Below are 22,942 nucleotides of genomic sequence, written 5' to 3' on the forward strand. Positions count from 1 at the left end.
ATTAAGTAAAGGGCACCATTATCACTATAACCTTTTAAGAGCAAAAGTATACTCATTGCACACATTGTCATTGTTATAAAACTTTTTTTAAGTATATTTTGTAGCCTGTCGTAGGCATGCATAGTCAGCATGGTCATTAAAAAAATGGCAGGAACACAGAGTCACACGAAGCTTCATGTTAGCCTTATGGTGATGAATTTTACATCAGTCATACTCAAGTGGACCTTCATGAACTCATGGATATGGAAAGTGTAACTGCAGGGTGACACTGTAAAACAATGGTTAGTAATGTTGCATCAAAGCAAGAATGCTTTGGGTTTCAATCGCCTGCAAGTATGGAGTTTGTATGTTCACCCTGTGCCTGCATAGTCTGCCTAACTGTCACAATCTAAAGGTGTTTTGCTAGTTGGTGACTTTAAACTGGCTGTAAGTATGAATAGTCAGGCAGGTATGTTTGTTTCAAATTAGCTGACCACAGGCAGAGTGGGAGTGAGTAGGCAGGGCATGGAGGAGAAAGAGGAGCAGAAGGAAGACAAAAATAAGTAATTATTTGAACTGATAAACAGACTGAATAAGGACTTAGTTGGGACAAAAATAAAGAAAAGTAAAAACTGTATGTATGTACATAACTTTCATTCAATTATATAATGCAAAAGTACAAAACTGCTCCCTGTCATGTGTGCAATACCATGCATTAGCACAGATGAATTAGGTTTTTAAAAAATAAATTATTTCTACACACAAACAATACCATCAACTTCAACTGAAGAAGCTATTTTGGGCATGAATAAAAGTGTTTCAAAATCAAGAGATAGCAAATGAGTGGACTAGAGGGATGTGGAAATGACAGGGAAAAAGAAAGAAGAGCTGAAGGGTACATTAGAGAGCTACATCAGATGAGGGTGTAACCCATTTGTTGTCAAACAGACTGAAAAATTACAGAGAGCACCAACAGTGCCTGAGAAATAGAGTGCCTTTTACACAGAACAAGACAGAGAGACAATACAGCCAGAATTAAAAGACAGGCAGGGGCAAGAGGGGGGTGTGGTGCTTTGGTAGTCTGTATGCATGCAATACATCCACTCCTCCCTGCACGGTGTTTGTGTGTTATGTTGATTACTGGCTACTTAGAATATCAATCCTTTTGCGTTGGATAAATGGAAATTTTTTTTTTTTTTTTTTTTAAAAAACAACAACCTCACTGTTCTACATACTTATCTCCATGATAATGTCCCTTACGGCACCTCATACACTTAAGTTTGTGAACACAATAACTCAGGAAAGAGCCAACATAGGACAACATTTCACATTCATACCATAGGTGAATATAGCAAAAATCATGGACTTGAATATCAGTGACGTCAAGGTCAACATCAAAGTTAGAGGTCAAGTTTTCTGAAAATCTTGTAAACACAATATTTTGCGAAAATGGTCACCTAGGATTTTCAAACTTAAACCCTAGGTGTCACGGTCTGCCGAGACAGGCCGTGTGGTGGTGTGTGTGATGGACCCAGGTGCGTACACAAGTGAGTAGACGGGAGTGAACTTTAACAGAAAGTGAGCCTTTATTATGGCTGAAGACAAAGTGTACAAACACAGCAGGAATAGCGTGACTAAACTAGACTATAACTAAACTGGGAAAACTAGTACTGTGACAAACTAAGAAGACTCAGAGACTATGGTGATAACTGCAAAGACTGACCGTGAAAACATGGAGGTGGGAACAGAGACGACGCAACACAGACTGCATGAAACACATAGGCTGTATCCCAATTCAGGGTCTGCAGCCTTAAAGTACGCAGCCTCAACAATCCTCAAGGGCCGCGTACTTAAAGACCGCTAAGGCCGGAAGTGCGAGGCTTGTGAAATGGGACTGTCTAGCCTCCGTTGCGCTGCCCAGGTTGCCTAGCAACCATGATACTAACAGCTGGAAACGTTTCATACAGCTTTGTTTGACAGAAATGAAGGAGAAAATCTTTTGTTCATTTGTTTGTTTCTTTCTACATGAGCTTTGATCATTCTCTGTAAGATTAAGCTCAGCTATTGAACGGCATATATTTTAAAGTAAAGGCTTTAAAACCAAGTTAGTACAAACATCACTTATGTCACATAACTTTGCCGACATGTGGCCAACAGTAATGTTTTAATGTTCTTCGTTATTAAACATTTGCACATAAATAAGTGATATGATATTCAGTACTTAAAGTTTACTCTTCGGGCGCCCCTCATCCGCCGTTTTTTTCAGCAAAATTATCCACACTATGCATTCTGGGATATATTGGGCCACGAAGTCTACACCGCCACGTCCTTAAAATTCAGGGAAATTAAGGACGCATTTGAGGGCCGCATTTTGAGCAGCCTTCAAATTGGGACAGCCTTCGTCGCGTCGCGGTGACGTAATCGGCCTTAAAATGCGGCCTTTAAGGCTGCAGACCCTGAATTGGGATACAGCCAGAGACTAAATACACATGAGGGATGATCAGGGGAAGTGGCCACACATGGGAGCACAGTTCCGGTTCAGAGGAAGGTCGCGCGCTGGACGGATCAATCGGTGGCCGCGTTACAGGCGCACTCGATGACGCAGACTGGGGCATGTTCAGAAACAGCTCCGATGATGATGTCAACGTGTTTACGGAAGCGGTTGTGGGATTCTTCGGGAAACTAGCGGATGATACCGTGAAGACAAAGACTATCACAACGTTTCCCAACCAGAAGCCGTGGGTGGATAAAACCATCCGCGACGCTCTGAGATCCCGCACCGCTGCCTACAACACGGGACTCACGACGGGGGACATGGACCCGTACAAAGCCGTGTCATATAACGTGCGGAGGGCGGTGAAAGAGGCGAAGCAGCGCTACGGGAGGAAACTAGAGTCACAACTCCAACAGAGTTACTCTAGGAGCCTGTGGCGGGGACTAAGGACAATAACGGACTATAAAGCACCAACAACCGGTATGACGAACGCGGCCGTGACTCTGGCAGACAAGCTGAACACTTTCTATGCTCGCTTCGAGGCTGCAGCTAAGGACTCCAACGATGCTAGTGCTAGCGGCGCTAACGGCTGCAGACAGGAAGATACTGCCAGCACCGGAAACGTGCTCTTCATCTCCGAGCATGAAGTAAGGAGAGCCTTCAAAAGAGTGAACACCAGGAAAGCAGCAGGACCAGACTGCATCCCAGGTCGTATAAGAGACTGCGCATACCAGCTAGCTCCTGTGTTCACTGAGATATTCAACATCTCTTTATCTCAGTCGGTGATCCCCACATGCTTCAAAGAGTCCATCATTGTTCCTGTCCCGAAGAAACCCCACCCTGCTTCTCTCAATGACTATCGCCCTGTAGCCCTCACCTCAGTAGTGATGAAGTGCTTTGAACGCCTGGTCAGAGACTTCATCATTTCTTCACTACCAGACACACTGGACCCACTACAGTTCGCTTACCGTCCAAATCGTTCCACAGACGATGCCATCTCTCATCTCCTCCACACATCACTCACTCACTTGGACACTAGAAGGGGAATTATGTTAAAATGCTCTTCATAGACTACAGCTCTGCATTTAATACCATAATTCCCTCCACACTCACCACCAAGCTGGAGCATCTGGGACTCAGCTCATCTATGTGTCAGTGGATCTCCAACTTCCTAACTGGCAGACCACAGGCAGTAAGGATGGGCGGACATGTCTCAGCCTCCACCACTCTCAGCACTGGAGCCCCCCAGGGGTGTGTTCTGAGCCCCCTGCTGTACTCTTTGTACACATATGACTGTGTGGCCACTACCAGCTCCACCACCATCATCAAGTTTGCTGACGACACCGTCGTGGTGGGCCTGATCTCTGATAACAACGAGACGGCCTACCTGAAGGAGATTAGGAATCTGGAGAACTGGTGCCAGAGGAACAACCTCCTTCTAAACGTCAGTAAGACAAAGGAGCTGATAGTGGACTTCAGCACTAAGCAGGAGAGGAACTACCAGACCCCTGTCATCAACGAGTGCCCAGTGGAGAGAGTGGACAGCTTCAAATACCTCGGAGTTCACATCACGCAGGACCTGTCATGGTCCTGTCACATCAACACCGTGGTGAAAAAGGCCCGTCAGCGTCTCTACCACCTCAGACGCTTGAGAGACTTCCAACTGCCCTCCAAGGTGCTCAGGAACTTTTACTCGTGCACCATAGAGAGCATTCTGACGGGAAACATCTTAACCTGGTTCGGGAACAGCACCATGCAGGACAGACGAGCTCTTCAGAGGGTTGTGCGGTCAGCTGAGCGCACCATCCGCTCCGAGCTCTCTGACCTGCACTCAATCTACAGCAGGCGGTGCTGGACCAAGGCCAGGAAGATCGTGAAGGACCTCAGCCATCCCAACAACAGACTGTTCTCTCTGCTGAGGTCAGGAAAGTGATTCCGCTCGCTGAAGACCAACACAGAGAGACTGAGGAGGAGCTTCTTCCTGCAGGCGATACGGTCTCTCAATCACACCACCACACAGTACTGACCCACACATACAGTTCTTACACACACACTGGACATTCTGGACATTGTTTTCACTTCATCACTTAAATCACTTTAAGCATATTTGCACTGCACAGGACATAATGTGGATTGCGCAACACTGGTCACTATATTCTTCATTTCCAGTTAATACTTGTACAGCTGCTGTTATTGTGTATATATTTATTTATATTTCTCATACATTCTTATATAGTTCTATATTGTGTATTTTGTTGTACAATTATTTTATTTTCAACTTTAATTTGTATATTTTATCTTATTCTTTCCCAGTTAAATTTACCCTTCATTCTAATTTGTGTTGTACAGTTATTTCATTTTTAACCTTAATTTATATTTTATTCCTTCCTAGTTAAATTTACCCTTTTTAATTTTTTATATTTATTTCCTATCTTATTCATAGCCTTTTCCTTTTTTGTTTTCTTTAGGTCACGAGCAGTTGTCCAAGCATTTCACTACATATCGTACTGTGTATGACTGTGTACGTGACAAATAAAATTTGAATTTGAATTTGAGCTGACACACATGAACCTAAGACAGGACAGAAGTGAAACTAAATACACTGACATTGAATACAGACTTTCAAAGTAAAACAGGAAACATGGAGATTAGACATGACATGAACTAAACATAACCACGCAGACATGACTCATGACAGGTAGACGCACGAACCAGGGAGACTGAGTACAAGGGAAGATGACAGAAACGACAACATGAACTTGGCTACATAAGACACACAGACATAAACACATGAAGGGCAAGGGAGACTTAACACAAGGGTAATATAATTACAAATGAGCTAGAATAACTTAATGAACCTAAACAAACAATAAACATGAAAATAGACTAAAAACACACTCAAAACACTGGGTCGCACGACCCAGGACCATGACACTAGGTGTATCTACAAGGAGGTTGAGGGGTAGCACTTGCAGCTGTCGGTATTTTATAGACTATGCAGCAGAGCAAGTGGGTAAGCAGTGTAACAGCTTTTAGGCTGACACTCTGTTAGGCCCTTCAATTAAGACAGGTTTCCTATTGGTCAGTGGCTGCATGGATATACAATACCCATTGCTAGTGAATGTTTGGTTCCATTTGGTTCCACATGCGTGAGCGTGCACACACACACACACACACACACACACCCACACACACTAATGGAGAATGCACAATATAACCTGAGTTTTTGTCTGCTTTTTTGTTGTGTTTATTGGAACGGTCAAAAGTTCAAACAACTTTGCACAAGATGAACTCAACAAAGAGGTGGCTAGTTTTGTATTATTTCTTTTTTCCTCCCCCCCCCCCCCCCCCCCCCCTCAGATGTATTATGTATTATGTATTCAGATGTATTAAACAATGCAGGTCTTTTTTTGTTGTTGTTAAATGAGGCTGAGCGCTGAAATGTTCAAATTAAAAGGCTCCATGTAGACCAACTGGTTTGTTGAAATTGTCACAAAGTGTCACAAAGACACTGGTCATGAAAAGCAGAGTTTTGCATTGTTACCGCCTGCCAGCATCTTAGATTGCAGCTTTCTGATACTTGACACATTGTTCCAGTCAATAATAAGCCCCCAAAATAAAAGAAATAAACTCTGAAGTATATGTAGACGTACATCAGTGTAAATTTACATCAGTGTTGCCGTGGTTTCCCTTCAGGAGGGCTGCATCATTTCTCCTTGGCCTATTAATGCTTCTGTCCCAGGATGATTAGAGGCATGCTTTGTAGGGCTCATGGTGAGTCAAATTAAAGTGGTCACCAAGGCAAATTAAAAAATAATTTATAAGAAACTGTACCTTGAAAATATGCAGTTCACAAAAAAACCACACGTTAACAAAATTTAGTGTCTCCATTCCTACACACTTTTACTTCCTGCCTTACTGAGATTTACAGAGGTAAAAATAGCTATTATTGTGGGAAGATCAGCTACTTACATTTTGTGTCGGTAGGCTATAAACTAACTCTTAGTCATAAAGACAGACATTGGGCTATGAGAAACTTTTATTTAAAAGAAAACAAAAATTAAACAAAAAACAACTTGATTGAGCTTGATTCAGAAGTCCCATAAGAGGCTATGGCTCATATCATAGTGGTCATCATATAAAATAATTATATGAAATAATTAAAATTATTTTACCTTGTATATCTTAGTTCACTTTGCATCCATTATGTCATTCTTCAGATTGATTGTCTGTTACTAATCCCAGCCACATGCAGAACAAGTAACAGTCTGTTATAAATCTCTGACTCAATGCAAGTCATCTCAAGTCCCTCACCTTGGCTGTCTTTCTCTATATATCACTGAAAACAAAATAATTAATAAAATTCTGCATATTTAGGAAGTTAAAAGTCACCTCATTTCACTGATTGACATGTTTTCAAAAAAGAAAACGGGTTTGAATGGCTTTAATTGACTCTTGGGTAATTAAACTGAACTCTCCACGGAGTGCGTAAACACTGAACTGCATAAACACTGAGTAGATAATGAGATTTTAAAGCATTACCTGAATCCCTTAAATAGACTATCATATTTGTTCAAATGAAGGGTTCAATGAACCTAACCAGTCTCACAGCGGCTGTGAATAAATCACCTCTAAATGCTTTCACTTCTTGTTGTTAAGACATTAAGTTGTTATGTGCTGCAGGGCATTCCTCTTTGAATGGTGTGTGTGTGTGTCTGTCTATATATATATATATATATATATATATATATTTATTTATTTATTTATTTTAGGGGTGCAACGATACTCGTATCGATATTGAACCGTTCGATACAGTGCTTTCGGTTTGGTACGCATATGTATCGAACAATACACATTGTTTTTTAATTTATTTTATCAACTTTTCTTCTGACAATGCTGTCTGTGTTGAGCGCTCAGTGGATCTGCGTTCGACTACTCCGCCTAGGCTGCAATGTCGAGTGCAGATCCACTGAGCGCAGCGCAAGCTAGCAAGACAGAAGCTAAGCTCCTTGCAACATGGCAAATTGAACCTGCCCCACCCTCATTCAGATCTGGCGTTTGAAACTGTCTTGGTTTTCATGTGAAGCATGACCCTGATGTTAAGTGCGTCATGGACAAAAGTAAAACAGTATGTCGGATGTGCCACGCAATGCTCAATTGGTGGGAACATATATATGTGTATATATACATATATGTGTATATACGTACATGTGTATATACGTACATGTGTATATGCGTACATGTGTATATATGTGTATATATACGTATGTGTATATATATGTATATATGTACATATATGTGTATATATGTGTATATATACGTATATGTATATATATGTATACCTGATTTTAGTCTGTGTCTGTGCCATTACCTGAAAGTAAATACATTCATTAAAATATAAATGAATAAATAAACTGAAGCCCAAAGCTGGGTCTCTGACAATAGCCGGGCATGTTCACGACAAATAAATAATGCTGTTCCTATACCACTGTTTCCTTAACTTGAGGGCGTTCTGTTTACTAAAGTAATAGAGGTGTTCATTTGAAATGGTTACAAAGTGTGAAGTTGGAGACATGTTTTAGTTATGTAATTTATTTTTTGTGTGTTTTTATTTTGCAAAACTTTAACACAATTAGTGTGTGGCATTACTGCTTTTGATTATTCCTGTGCATGTGGTTAAGAAAGATTTTCCCAACTCAAAAACCCCCCCAGAAAATTTACAGCAGTTCTGGAGTTTGTGCATTTAAATGTTTGCCAAACGTTGTGTATGTACTGTATGCACTCAGCCATTCTCAAACTCATGTAGAATTTAATTTGAGGATTCACCAGATCTGTTATTTGGAAATGAAAGCCTGTCTGTAATTGAAGGCTGATTCATATGCAACCTGTTATTTCAGAAGCTGGGCTAAACAAATGTATATTAAATGTGAATCAATATTTTATACTTACATGAGTGCAAATACATAATTTCTGTCATAATGTTACAGATGGTTATTCTTGTATAATGATGATTTTAATATCCGTGTTTTCAAATGGGTCCATGAACATAGTCGGCATATACTGCTGTGCACATCTTCATTCTTGTTGAAGAAGAATGTTATCACATGTATACCCAAGCTATTGATCGATTGAATATGTTATTTTTTATGTAACTTGTCTATACAGAGTGGGGCCGCATGTCCAACTTTTATTTACCACTCTACTTAACTTAAATCATTTGTTTATACAAAACAATGTTTTAACCTAATTTGCAGACATGGCAGTCTTAAAAAAGAACCCAAAAAACCCTCCAAAAAGCAAGAAACTAATCCATCAGATTAATTGGAGCAGTAGTAGACTGCAGTTGTACCAGACGCTCCCCAGCATGAACCTGCCTAAATTTATGCAGGCAAGCCATTGTGAGACTATTTAAAAAGGAGAAAATGTATGTGTCAGCATGCTGTGCACCAGAATGGCACCAGCGATCATATAATATTTTTTTTCTTGTGTATTTAAAAAAATGAAACAAAAGTAAAAACAAGAAATATTTAAAACAAAAAATGTTAACACGGGTTTCTGTATATTAGGCATACTCCACAGATTATGGAGTATGTCAGGGTGAGGGTTTCTATGTATTGCACTGAGCAGCAACAGATAGACCTGAAGCAGAACTGAGCAAATGACTAATATTATGTTTTGACCTTTTTGTGGGATTTTGCTTGAAATATAACCATATAATATTGCAAACCTTACAATATAAGAGAAATTTAGTTAATGGCACCAAGTACATTGATCTATTATATAGATTATATAGATCAGAGAATGGGATTTAGTTTTTGGGGGGGTTGCTTTTGTTTGTTTTTTGTTTTTTAAGTAAGAGAAAAAGTTACAAGATGTGACTTCTGCATTAGCTCATTTAAATGTCTTTGTTATCTCAGCAACATGAAGACTAAAGGTTGCTGCTTTTATACCCCAAATCACTTTGAGGTAAATCCTTCTGATTAACGCACACTCACACAAAAGCCACACAAAATGTCTCAAAAGGCTGTTCTCTCTAAACAGTTTAATTTACAAACATTTACTTACGTGTTTTGTGGACACCTGTTTAGCTACGTACACTGAAACATGCACACTCTGTTCTGCTCCGCACATTAATGAATTAAACAGCTACATTTTAATACATCAGGTTAATTGGAAGTGCCCAACCGTGGATTGAAGAATGTTTTATCCGCCAAGCATTGACTTGTTTTGTGCTTAAGGGTAACATGTAGCAAGTGGAACAATGGTATGGATGTGTTGTTTTTTTTTGTTGTTTGGAGGGGGGTTTTTTTTAGTTCCGGTAATGAAAGAAAAATCCCCATTGGATACTGACGCACCTATTAGTTTCAGTGTGTGGTTTCCCAAACTTTCTAGGACTTGTTTAATTTGTTTTGTCATTGTGGCAGGTTTTTTTCTTCTTTTTTTTTAACCCTTTCATACTGTTGTGTGTACTTAACGAGCTTAACTAATAGTCTCCTGAAAATGTGAGTGGGCTTCTTAGTGGGTATTAAAATGAAGAGCTCTACAGTTAACTGAAAAACACACCAGAAGTTCATTCAAAAAGCTTATGTAGGTGTAAGGACAAAAGGCAGCTAGAGATTGTTTGTCTTGCATATCCTGGTCTGAACTATATCTTACAGAGGTTATCAGTTGAAACTCATGTGATGGGTCAATTATCAACTTGGCAAGCAAAAGCTTTAACCTTTTAAAGGGGGCAAATCATGGGTTTAAAGTACCCCCGTCATCTGAAATGGGTTTATCACAGTGTAAGTGTCAATATATCTGGCACAGTGCCCATCTAATAGGTAAACATGATATTAAGAGTCTACAGTATGTTCACAAATGGTGTGTTCTATAGTTGTCATTTTATTTTTCATTTTGTATATGAGTATTAGGTTAGTATCATCACCAGCAAATGCAAATTGCTTTTTCTATTGACACAAAACAGGGAAGTTAGGGAATGGTGAAGGTGCAAGCCACTATCTGCTGTTCTGTTGTCTATGTGGAGATGTCTGAGGAGGGGCAAAAACCTCAAAGAAGTACAGACAGCAGCTGCGGTGGAGACTTTTCGTTGTTTTTAACACTCAGCTTCACTTCAGCTCTTTGTATGTTACAACTTCTCTCTTCTCTGCCACTGATGGATGGACTAATAACAGCACTAGGAAGAGGAGACTACAGACCAGATGCACCACATATTTTTGCCACTGCCCCAGAGCCGTTCACTGCAAGTAGACAGGCAGTCCGAAGTTATCCAAAGTGCTACCACTGCTGAACCAAAATTCCCCTTCCAGTTTCAAATGTACTGATTAGGAATGTAAGGAAAATTTCCAAACAGTTTCCCATTGTTCTAGTACATGAGCTTTGTTTTCTAGTCAGCAAGAAAAGAATGCCGAAAATAATTTTAAAAATCCTAGCTAATGGAGAATAACAGGTTTATACCGAAAACAAAAGGATCTGTTTCAGCACTGAGGCCTCATTGTTTTTATCTGCTTTCAAGTGCAAAAATTCTTCACTTCTCTCCACTGAAGCAAGAAAAAGCTGTCCACCCTCTACTCCACCTCTTTTGTCATCTTCTATTCATCTTTCCATACTTATTCTTGTCTGATAGAAAAGGAATGAACACTACACCAGTCAAGTGGAAAAGCAGACCCTTGATCTGCCTAGACACTGATAATCTGCAGGGATTCAACAATGTTAAACACTCTGAAAGACTTTCTCCCTTCTTCTGTTTGTTTCCTTTCCTCAGACCCTCATTTTGTCTGCTTCTTTTTCTCTAACAGACAGATGTTAGTCAAAGTAGACCTCTGACATCTTAGCACAGGAGCTGGAATCCCAGCATTTTGCTTCGAATCTCAGTGAAGTATGAGCTTCAGCGGGGACATTGATCCAAGCATATCATCAGGTTTAGATGGCTATAAGCTATAGCGGAAAAAAGATCAATTTGTTAGATGTCGATGATTCTGATCATAAAGTGTCTGAAATGCACAGAAATCAGGATAATTATAATTTTTGTTTCTGGAACGGTTAGATTTGATGATCCTGTACTATTTCCATTTTGTTTTTTTATTGTTTTGTATTCGATTCATTCTGAAAGATTTTAAAGTACAATTAATTCAACATTTAGAGAAGATTGTACTGAAGTGGGAAGTTTAGCTTTGGCAGACTGCATAAAACATACCAATTCTCATTCAGAGCAATCATATGTGTATGTGTGTGTGATCGGTAATGTAGGTTTAGGTTGACCTCTCTGCCCACTGCATGAAAAATGTACCCTTTCTATACACCTACACACCACATGGATAATTCCTCAGGCTTGAGTCATATGAACAAGCACATTAATGAATTCTGATCTAGAAACATACTCAAGCAACACACATTTATACAATTAAATACAATTACTTCTCCACTCAGATCCCCACTTTCTATTCATTTATTAAAACACTAGTGACGGGTCTCTTAAAATCCTGTTCGTCCTGTCTATGATGCATTTTATGCCACCCTCAGAACGTCACATTGGGAAAGATTTTACTCAATTATTTTTAAGGTTTATTTGCTTGTTTGTCTAGTGCATTTATAATACACTGCCAGCTGGTAGAAACGCTCCATGGACACTGCAGAAAGAGTATACAACTGCTGTCTGGGAACACAACTGAAGTTAGTTTTAAACAGGCTAAACTATGAATGTGGTTTTATCTGATGATTCAGTTTAGCCCTTCAAAGAACTGGTAGCATTACTGTGTGGTAATACATAATAATTCCAGAACCACAATCCCACCGTGTCCTTTTGTTTATTATAGAAGTTTTTGAGTTTGTTAGTGACTGAATTACTCGCTGAAAAGAAAATTCTTAACTGACATTGTTTTCTTCTCTTTCTCTTCCCCCCCAGAGTTATATTCATGGCAGCAGTCAGGCACAGTTTGTGGCAGAGTCTCACATCATCCTTCTTCTGAGTATCCTTTAATTAAATTGTTCTTGTTTGTGTGCCACATGTTGCAAAATGCTAATCATCTAGAGTAATATATCTCCATGAAATGTCCAGCAGCTCATCTTGGCAGCAGATTCCTTTAAATCACCATTTCCTCACCCACAGCACCTTTGAGAACTTTTTATGTTTGAAAGAGTGTTCCCTTTTGTTTTTATTTGACTTTTTTCCCTCCAACAAAGTCAAAAATCTCTGTTAAGGCCTTTCTGTTGGACTGAAGAAATTCACAATACAAAGACAATGGGTTGTCCTCTTTTCAACTTTTCTCCTTGCCTGATTTGTTCCAAATTCCAACAGCTCATGATTGAGTGTGTCTTTGCATGTATTTTCTTGGGGTCTTGTTTGGCAGGATATATTTTTCTGTTTGTATTTGTTTACTTCTGTCTGCTTGTATACCCATGTGTACTTGCAGTGGGGCTTCTGTATGTGTGTGGGTAATGATACCATTCATTCCTAGCTGTTCTGTTCACCCCCATAGGAAATAACAGGTCCAAGGTCACACCTGCTGCAAAGCTATATTTATTTGTCCATGGTCACACAGGGTTTTGTTGGGTTTTTTTGTCAGTCTTCTGCCCATCTGATTACACCTAAATGAAACATACGCACCTGCTGAAATGGTAACACAGCTACCTTTGTTGTTAATGCAGGTGGAGTGAGCACATTTTATGAGCATCATAGAAGAATGTAATCTTGCTTAATCTTTAATTTATGCATGCGGAAACAGTTACCACATTAAGCTACAAAACCATACTCAATTAAATGTTTCCTTGATGGTATTATTAATTTGTAGACTGTCTAGCATCTTGGTGGTTATTAGTTATACTAAAGTTGCAACTAATATTGGTGCGAATGAAGTGTTAAACAAGTGTTAATTTGTTATGTTTCCAGGGCTTTATATTGTTTATCAAACATGGCGTGACTGTTCAAAATGACATTTTATATTCTTTAAACAAAGCAAAGAATTTAAAAGTAAAAATATCCAACAAACAAAGACCTGTTTTAGTTGTGTTTCTAAAGCAGCTCTCCTACAGGTAGCTACTGCATAGTTAATATGCTTTTTATTTCATAATCTAAGGTTCACATATTCATAATGTTTGTTACTATAGACTGATGAGGGTGTAGGATGCCTGCAGGCCAAGGGACTGTTTTGTTTTTGTTTTTTTGTTTATTGGTTTGTTTTTTTAATAGTTTCAGCCCTGCTACAGTCTTTTTCAAGTTCAGTTGCTCCTTGTAAGAGAAAAAGCTGTGGTTGCTTTGACATGATGGAAACTTTATATCAATGCAGATTGGTCTATAGTTATAATAATTTTTGTGACACTCTGTATAGCCACCCAAACAGCCACCTTGCTGTACTTTGAGATCTTGTCTTTGTGTCGCACCAGCATGCCATATCTTTTACCCCAACATCAAGAGAATACCTTAGTTTTTCCCCTGTATGTTCCCATGTGGCAGTCTTTGTTTGTGCACCCCATCAGGCTTTGCCTAGTTGTGTGCATTTGTATGCAGAGCATGCTAGAGAGAAGAATCTGTAATTAGGCCCTAAGCCATGTGAGCCTGTGCTTGAAGTGATTTAAAAACAGCTCAGGTGTTGAATGAAAAAATGTTTGCTTCTGTAATATATAAGTGTTTACAATATTGTATGAGTATTGTATGAATTGTTCACAATTATTAAAGTTTAATCCTAACTGCAAATTACTTTTTGCAGTTAGGATTAAAGTGATTTGTCTTTCTGCAGCTGTGTGTTATTAATAATTTCACTTTATGCATGTTCTACATGAGCACAGACAAAGACTTGTTGTTCAAAAATACTAGCTATGTTATTATTCTTATTACTCTTATGTTATTTTCTTGTGTGTGTATATATATCGATACAAGTATTGTTGCACCCCTAATATGTGTATATTAGGGGTGCAACGATACTCGTATCGATATTGAACCGTTCGATACAGTGCTTTCGGTTCAGTACGCATATGTATCTAACAATACAAAATTTTTAATTTATTTTATCAACTTTTCTTCTGACGATGCTGTCTGTGTTAAGCGCTCAGTGAATCTGCGTTCGACTCAGACTCCGCCAAGGCTGCACTGTCGAGCGCAGATCCACTGAGCTCAGCGCAAGCTAGCGAGACAAAAGTTAAGCTTGTTGCAACATGGCAAATTGAACCTCCTCCATCCTCATTCAGATCTGGCGTTTGGAACTATTTTGGTTTTCATGTGAAGTATGACCCTGGTGGTAAGCGCGTCATGGACAAAAGTAAAACAGTATGTCGGATGTGCCACGCAATGCGCATTTAGCTTGTTAACGTGTTGACGCCGTCCACCCCCATGCACGGGGCGATCCACGGTAACTCGTTAACAGAGATTTGCCGCATTATGGTGTTAATGTCATTTTAATGAGATTAACACTGACAGCACTAGTGGGGACACAATGAATATGACTGCACATTTACACCGACATCATCCTAGTGCAAAGACAAGTGGAAGCAGACAAAAACAACAAGCGCACATGCTACAAACTTTACCCGAGTCATTTAGACAGCCATTAGCACATGATTCTCCTTATGGGGACCTGATATGTTTAATATGCTGCTGAGAATATACCCCAGAAGAAGCGTATAGTATAGCTTTTATTTTGGAAAGAGCCATTTCTCTGTAATAAACTCTCTTTTCCAAAGATGAGTGATTTCTCGATCAGATAGATTTATTTATTTTTTATATATTTTGTTGTTTCAGCAACATTACATTTAAAAACTGTACTTTTGAGTTAAAAATATATATTTATAATTTTAATAAATGACAAATTAAAAAGGCATGAACATTTTTTTGTATCGAAAAAATATCGAACCGTGACACCAGAGTATCGAACCGACCCAAGAATTTTGTGTATCGTTGCAGCCCTAATATATAACATCCTTTCTTTCTTTTAGATTTTTCATTGTTCTATAGACTGTTCTGTTTGCTACACCACAATAGTCATTAAAATTAATAGTTTAACTAACCTTTCTCTCAATATAAATTTCTACTTTCTTCTTTCGTGTTTACGAGTCTGTTGTTTCCTTGACAACCTTGCCCCAGATGCTGCAATCACCATGGGGATGGTGCTTCTCAATGAAGCTGCCACCTCCAAGGGAGATGTTGGCAAGAGAAGAAGTAAGTTGACAAAGTGTGTGTGTGTGTGTGTGTGTGTGTGTGTGTGTGTGTGTGTGTGTGTGTGTGTGTGTGTGTGTGTGTGTGTGTGTGTGTGTGCATATGTATCTGTCTAACTGAAACTAAATACATTGGAGCTGTGGCATACTTGCATCCCTTATATTGAATATATTTCAGGTATCACTAATAAACTTGAAAAGTTAATTTTCTGTGACTTTATAGAAAAAAACTCATTCATGCAAAATATGTTCTTAATCTACATGAATATCACATAAACAGAAACTAATGGAAATGCTAATGGTATTCAGCTGGATCCGTCTATGATCTTTGCAATTAACAATGGGTGGAAAAAAAAATACTGATAATTACTGAATTTACACTCGCAGTCTGTCTGAAATTAACATCTGATTTACTAAGCAGCAACTAATTATGCAGCCACCAACTATGCAATTTGCAAGTAAAGAAGTTTAATGCCACAGTTCAGTTATGACCTGAAAGTTAAAAAGTATTAACTTGAGAACTGTTAAAAGTAGTGTTGTGGGAAACGTTTTACGGAAATTATTGGTATTCAATTAAAGTTAAATTAATGTACGTAAAATGCTAAATAGATTCACATAATAACGCTCAGAATAATTTAAAAATACACATTCCCCCAGCGATATAACACAACTATTAAGAGCATGGGTTATACCAGAGCAGGATCAATAGAATTTCTGTTCAGCTGTATTTATATGATGCAACTTCAAAACAACAGTCACTTCAAGGTAAAAGAATGCAATATTAGTTTGAAAAGCCCAACTAGTAGGCTTTTTTACAAGCAGGTACTCGGTAACAGTGGGAAGGAAGTAGTCCCTTTTAACACAAAGACATGGTAGAACCAGACCCAAGGTTGGACAGCCATCTGCTGTAACCACCTGGGTGGTGAAGTTTAAAAAAAAGACATAAAGACACTAGGACAAAGCACAAACTATGAGATTAAAAAAATAAAGATTATATCATACCTGATTCTGGACATATATATAGTCAAATGATACACTCAATTATCTGAAACTTCATGTCAGGTGGAGTAGAGGCTAATAGTAAACGTTGATCAGTTTGTATTATATTTGTAAAGGGCACTTCATTGATCACATTTAAGGCGAGTCTGGGATTACAATTTGTAACTCCTTTAATCTTTAAGATTTAGGTTTGTTGTGGAAGTTTTCCATTAAATAAAGCCTGCAGACGAGCGGTGAGCGGTAGCTAACATTCTTTAATCAAAACACACAAAGAACAGACAACCAAGCTTGTGGAGAGCCTACATCAGCGGTCCCCAACCCCCGGGCCTCGGACTGGTACCGGTCCGTGAGTCGTTTGGTACCGGGCCGCGAGAGTTGAGGCTCAGGTGTCAAATGTATAGTTTTCAGGGTTTTTATCGGTCTTCAGCGTTATTTTGTTATCGTTTTTATCGTTTACTCGGTTTTCCTGGGTCTTTTCACATGTGTTATGAATAATTCTTCTTTTTTTCGGTACCGGTACTAGTTTTATTTTGTTGTATTTATCCGCGACACCTTAAAGGCCGGTCCATGAAAATATTGTCGGGCATAAACCGTTCCGTGGCGCAAAAAAGGTTGGGGACCACTGGCCTACATGACCGTGGGGCAGACTGTCAGCAGAGTCTCCCTGAGCCTAGCATGGCTCTCAGTTAAATACCTTCTCCGGGAACAAAAGGCAGCACACAGCTGTTTCACACCTTAAGGTTCACACTCCCTTGCTACCTCCCATAGTCCTCAAAGAGACAAAAGATTCTTCCTGTGTAGCTGTCTGCTTCCCCCAACTTCCTTACTAGACCCCCACCATTTGTCTTACTGTATGAGTGTGAGACTTGTTAAAATCCAGTTGCACCAAGGCATCATACAATAAAATAATGTGATTAATACATAAGTAAAAGAAATTCCTATACAGGTTTCTAGTCTACATATGGATGTAGCCGTTTTTAAATAAACCCCTTAGCTTTAAACGCGCACCATGAGGTAAATCATTGGTTTTAGACTAAAAAAGGATGTTTTGGCTGCAGCCGTGTTCGTTTTTTAAAGCTACTAGTTTAATATTTAGATTAGAGGCTTGGATTTTATCAATTTTGCTTACCAAAATTTAAGCACATACTTCTTAGATGTGCTAAGAACCATAATTTTCCATGCTATTTGTAATATAATTCTAGTAATTTTATTAAAATGCTTGTAACACTTCCAGTCTGCACCAGGCTATGAACCCATTTTATTTGCAGTGAAAGCAGAAGTCTGAAGATTGACTCACTTTTGCAGCCATCCTCAAGTTGCGATTAGAGAAGTTGCAATTTTTGGCAATACATTATAATGTGTGCTTCACTTTTCACCCCTTGGGGACTTTTGCTTGGTGTGCACACATTTGACTATTTATTTAATCACCTTGATCATACCTTTGGTTTGGTGTGGTACTAAAAAGTGGAGCATGTTTTTAGGAAGAAATTATGGTCCCTGACCTCACATGAATGTCTGGGAGTCTTATGATTGTGACACATTACAGATGCAAAGTGGTCACTTGACTATAATAATTCCATATTAAGTATATGTACATATTGTCACTATTACTTCATTCTAATGTGTGTATTTGCTTAAATATGCATATTAAATTGATGATAATATGGAAGTAATTTACATGTCTTTCTCCTAGGTTTCATCTAATAGTTGGCAGTTATCATAATATTTACACCTGCAATATTTACTTTAAATAAATACATTTTAAGATAGAGCTCTCCTCTCTGGTACTTTTTGTACCAGACTGCATGCTTCAAACTGGGTATCATATCAGAAAATTAGTGCAAGCCTCTAAACAGCCCTTAATATTTTACAAGAGTTTGAGGATAATTTGTAGATTATGGCAGGAGATGGATATTAGATGACCTCTCTGGTAATTACCTCAAACACATAGACACGGTTACACACTAGGGGATTTAATTAGAGTTAATGTGATGAAAAACCAACTCAAAAAAGTGTTTCACTTGTCTTTGTGAGGTCCCATATTAAATGATCACTCTAAATATCTAAGGGAAAGAGTATCAACCCTGAGTACTTCTTCAGATGTTAAAGCTTGACATTTAAAAATATAATATTTTTTTTAACAACATCAGGACTTGTTTTTCCAATATCACACAAACACATACCACTCTACATACATAGAGACACACACATGCGTAGGTGGCACACTTAATTATCACCTGTAAAATGACGACATATTATGCGCACACTGCAGAGGACTCCATAATTTCCAGCAGTATTTTTAGTATATCGACTACTTCAATTCAGCCTCTTTTGTTGAAATACTACCTACTAATTTACATAAATTAAAGGAACCACACTATGAGGATTACATTATAATGAAACACAATAATTTTAGTGCTTACAGAAATCTTCTATGCAATTTACAGAAAAACACGTGCGTATCAAAGTCATTTAATAGATTGGGATTTATTCAAGGAGGGGGTGGAAAAAATGGAACACAGTACAGGAAATGGGGTGATGCCAACTTTGAATTAAAGGTATACACTGCCAAAATGAATATTGTTTTCTTCAAATGTAAGTTAATTATGGGGGGGTTGATTTTCCTTTGTCTTTTAGCTGCTACCTTTAGGGGTCACCAAAGGAGATCATCTGCCTTATAAAAATAATATGCTATCAAATTGGGGCAACATTGTTGGTCTAATGACAGCAAAGAGTTTGTGCAAAACCTGATCATGTATCTTATCCAGTCAGTACTGCAGTGTTTCGTAGTTTCTTGAGCTTAAATAGTTAATTAGCTTTGTCTTGACTTCAGCTGTTCCCAAAAGACAAATACTTATTTGACTCTTCTTCGGTTTTTAGCTTGTTCGAGGTCTGTTTGGGGCCATTACACTGCTGCAGCATCAATGCTTCTCCTTAAAAATACAAATAGGTGTATGTAGCATGTGTCTGAAGAATGAAGTGGTTCTGTCTCTCTCCCATTTGTCTCTTTACAACACCCTGCTGTCACTCTATTAAGTCAGACTTGGAATTATCCACATGTAATATAGATAAAGAAGCTTTTCTCATTATTTGGTTTGGCCCAGCCAAGATGTTTGTCCCCAGCCTACCCCAGTAAAGAATATATTAGTGAACAAAAAGAAATCACTGTGAACAATTATATTTTTGTAATGGGGGAGGAGGCTTTTATTCTATCTGCTTGGTTTGTTGTAAAGTCAATGACTTATGTGTGATTGTATCTTCTGATGGAGTCACTTCACAGTTTATTCTTTGATTAGCAATTGGCTGCCGAAAACATGAGGAATCATTTAGCTTTACAGTCTATTCATTTTCTCCTCCTAATTAAATAGGCTTAACTTAATATGTTTATTGACTTCCTCTTGCTTGGGAAATGTAAATTTATTTTTACCATGCCAATATATTGTGATTTGAGCCAAGTCATACAGTCAAAAGAGGGATTACCACCTTTGTCGCTGAGGGAAATCATTCAGTTTAAACAACTTGTCATTTCGCCAAGGTCATAAATCACTTGGCATACTTGCATGCCTCGTGTGTGTATCATTATCCGTGGATGCATACTAAGATCTCTCAGTCATAATTGATGAGGTAAGGGAAATGCATCCCTTTCTACTTAATTAATGAAGATACACAGACGTTCTGATGTTCCCACTGTATATGTGGATGTTGCAACCCTGGAAGAGCAAGGACACATGCACTTTCTGTGCAGACTATGTAAAATATACATTATTTTCAATTAAGTCATTTGGTAGCACACTTGGATATTTTCATCAATTGGGCATCAGTATATTCCTTATTTGACCTCAAAAGGAACATAAGGTAGAGGGGATTCTCCACCACTCGCAGTCTTAGCAGCTCAGTCTCTAGCCTCTCCCCTTACTCTTGGGGAAAACAGTGAATCCCAAGTTGCTGCTGTGTGTGTGTGTGTGTGTGTGTGTGTGTGTGTGTGTGTGTGTGTGTGTGTGTGTGTGTGTGAATGAGAAAAACACTGTCAAGTTTTTTTAAACTAAGGTTAAAAAACTGTTTACCTTTAAATAGCTTAAATTTACCATTGTGACAGATGTCCCCTGTCTTCAGTGCTGTGAGCATGTGATTTGTACCGTGTGGTCAATGCACTAGGTCGTCAGTATGCATTCTCACTTTGAAAAAAGTTGGGACACTTTGTAACACGTAAATAAAAAGAGAATGCACTGATTTGGAAATCTCAACCATCATTTTATTCACAATGGAAAATGTCAAATCTGAAGGCTTAAATTTTAAAATTTAGTCATTTTGAATTTGATGGCAGCAACAAATCTCCAAAAAGGTGGGACAGGGCCATGTTTACCACTGCATAACATCCCCTCACCTTTAACAACGGCCTGTAACCATCCGGGAAGTGAGGAGACCAATTGCTGGAATTGTAGGAAATGAATGTTGTGCCACCTTTTTCTTGAATTTATTTATTTTTGGTGGGGGGCTCATAATACACCAAAGATTTTCAACAGGTGAAAGGTCCAGACTGCAGGTAGGTCAGTTCAGCAGTTCAGCTGTGATACATGCTGTAATGGGTTTAACATAATTTTGATGCATGGAAACGAACAAGTTTTAAAGGAACATACAGTATGTGCCTTTCAGCATTTGTGATGCATTTCCAGATGTGCAAGCTGCTGATTCCATAGGCACTTATTCACCCCCTCAGAATCAGAGATTCAAACAATGTGCTAATAACAAGGTGCATAGTCAATCTCCTCTTTAATCCACAGTATGCTCGGTCCATGTTTTCCAAAATGAATTTCAAATTTTTGATTCATGTAACCACAGAACAGTTTCCCACTTTGTCTCCATTCATTTAAATGAGCTTTGCCCTGGAGAACACGGCAGCATGTCGTGTTAACCTGCATTTGTGGATATCATGGAGATATCACAGGCGATGGAGATGTTCAAGATTCTTTATTTGTCTTATGCATAGTCATAAGAGTGGTGTGTCCTGAACGGCTCCTTGACTGTGCAAAAGAGAAACATTAAGTAAAGTAATGTTTAAATTAAAAATCTGAAATTTTAAATTAAATAACTGAAAATGTACTTTGTGCAAATGGAATGTTAAAGTGTTTTGTGCCCTATTAGCATAGCAATATATTGACAGAGCAATGCAAGTAGAATAAACAAAATGATCAGAGTAATGTAAAAACAGGGTAATGTAAACCCGTTTACAATACAGTAGATGTTTCTGAGCCCATGCAGAGATTTTTGTGACAGAATCATAGCTTTTCTAATGCAGCTCCACCAGAGAGTGAGAGGTTTGCAGGCAATGTCCCTTGCACACAGAGATTTCTGCATATTTTCAGAGCTGTTCGATAACATTATTTGCAATAGATGATAATTTTATTTTGAGGAACAATATTATGAAATTGTTGCACAATTTGTAGATGCAATTTTTTTCCAGTTTGATGAAACGCTGCCCATCTTTACTTATGAGAAACTCTCGAAGACACACTTTTTATATAGCCAATTATGTTGTTGACCTGTTGCCAGTTAACCTATTTAGCTGGAAAATGTTCCTCCAGATGTTTCTTTTTTTGTGCCATTTACCTTTCTAGCCTTTTGTTGCCCCGTCCAAACTTTTTGAGACATGTTGCTGCCATAAAATTCAACATGAGCTCAAATTTTTGTTATAATAAATTTTCTCAATTTAACCATTTGATAGGTTTTCTATGTTCTGTGAAAAAATATAGGTTTATAAGATTTGCAAATAATTGCATTCTTTTTTTTTATTACACAGATTTGGGGGAATTTGGGGTGCAATATCACTTGCTCTCTTAAATATCACAACAGCAAATGTAGTCTTATACAGTACATCTTATATTTTACCAGCCAAATGTTTTGATGTCAACTTTCTCGTGCATCCACACTCACCCTCTTGTTCTCTAACACTCTAATTCTCCTTTACGCACACACACGCACGCACACCCCGTGCGTGTGTGTGTGCCCCGTGTAAGGACAAGAACATATCTCGCTATTTAGTCTCCAGGAGAGGTACTCATCCTAATCCCTGATTAACAATATCAGTCGGTGGTGACAGTTTTAATTTAACACAGTACTTCTTAGGGATTAGCCACTGCACAGGGGTGTGCATACACTCATACACTTGCACATACAGTGATAATTCCTCGGCAGATAAAAGGTCATGCTTATGTATATTTCACTTTAGAATAGCCACTGAGGAAATATGATGATAATGGCTTCAAAGATAATTTTCTGTAACCCAGCAGGGTTTATCACGACAAAGAGACAGTAGCACATACTTTA

General features: G+C 38.5%; 1 protein-coding gene across 1 annotated transcript in view; it reads left to right on the forward strand.

Annotated features, from left to right (window-relative positions):
- Positions 1-22,942, forward strand: part of tusc3 (tumor suppressor candidate 3) — an 83,122-nt gene that overhangs the window by 54,896 nt on the left and 5,284 nt on the right. Inside the window, exons 7-8 of the mRNA XM_026170406.1 lie at positions 12,378-12,441; positions 15,549-15,623. Coding sequence (XP_026026191.1) covers positions 12,378-12,441; positions 15,549-15,623 — 139 coding nt within the window. The remainder of the gene's footprint in view (positions 1-12,377; positions 12,442-15,548; positions 15,624-22,942) is intronic.

The sequence above is a fragment of the Astatotilapia calliptera genome, chromosome 6 (genome assembly GCF_900246225.1).
Source record: "Astatotilapia calliptera chromosome 6, fAstCal1.2, whole genome shotgun sequence".
Taxonomy (NCBI): domain Eukaryota; kingdom Metazoa; phylum Chordata; class Actinopteri; order Cichliformes; family Cichlidae; genus Astatotilapia; species Astatotilapia calliptera.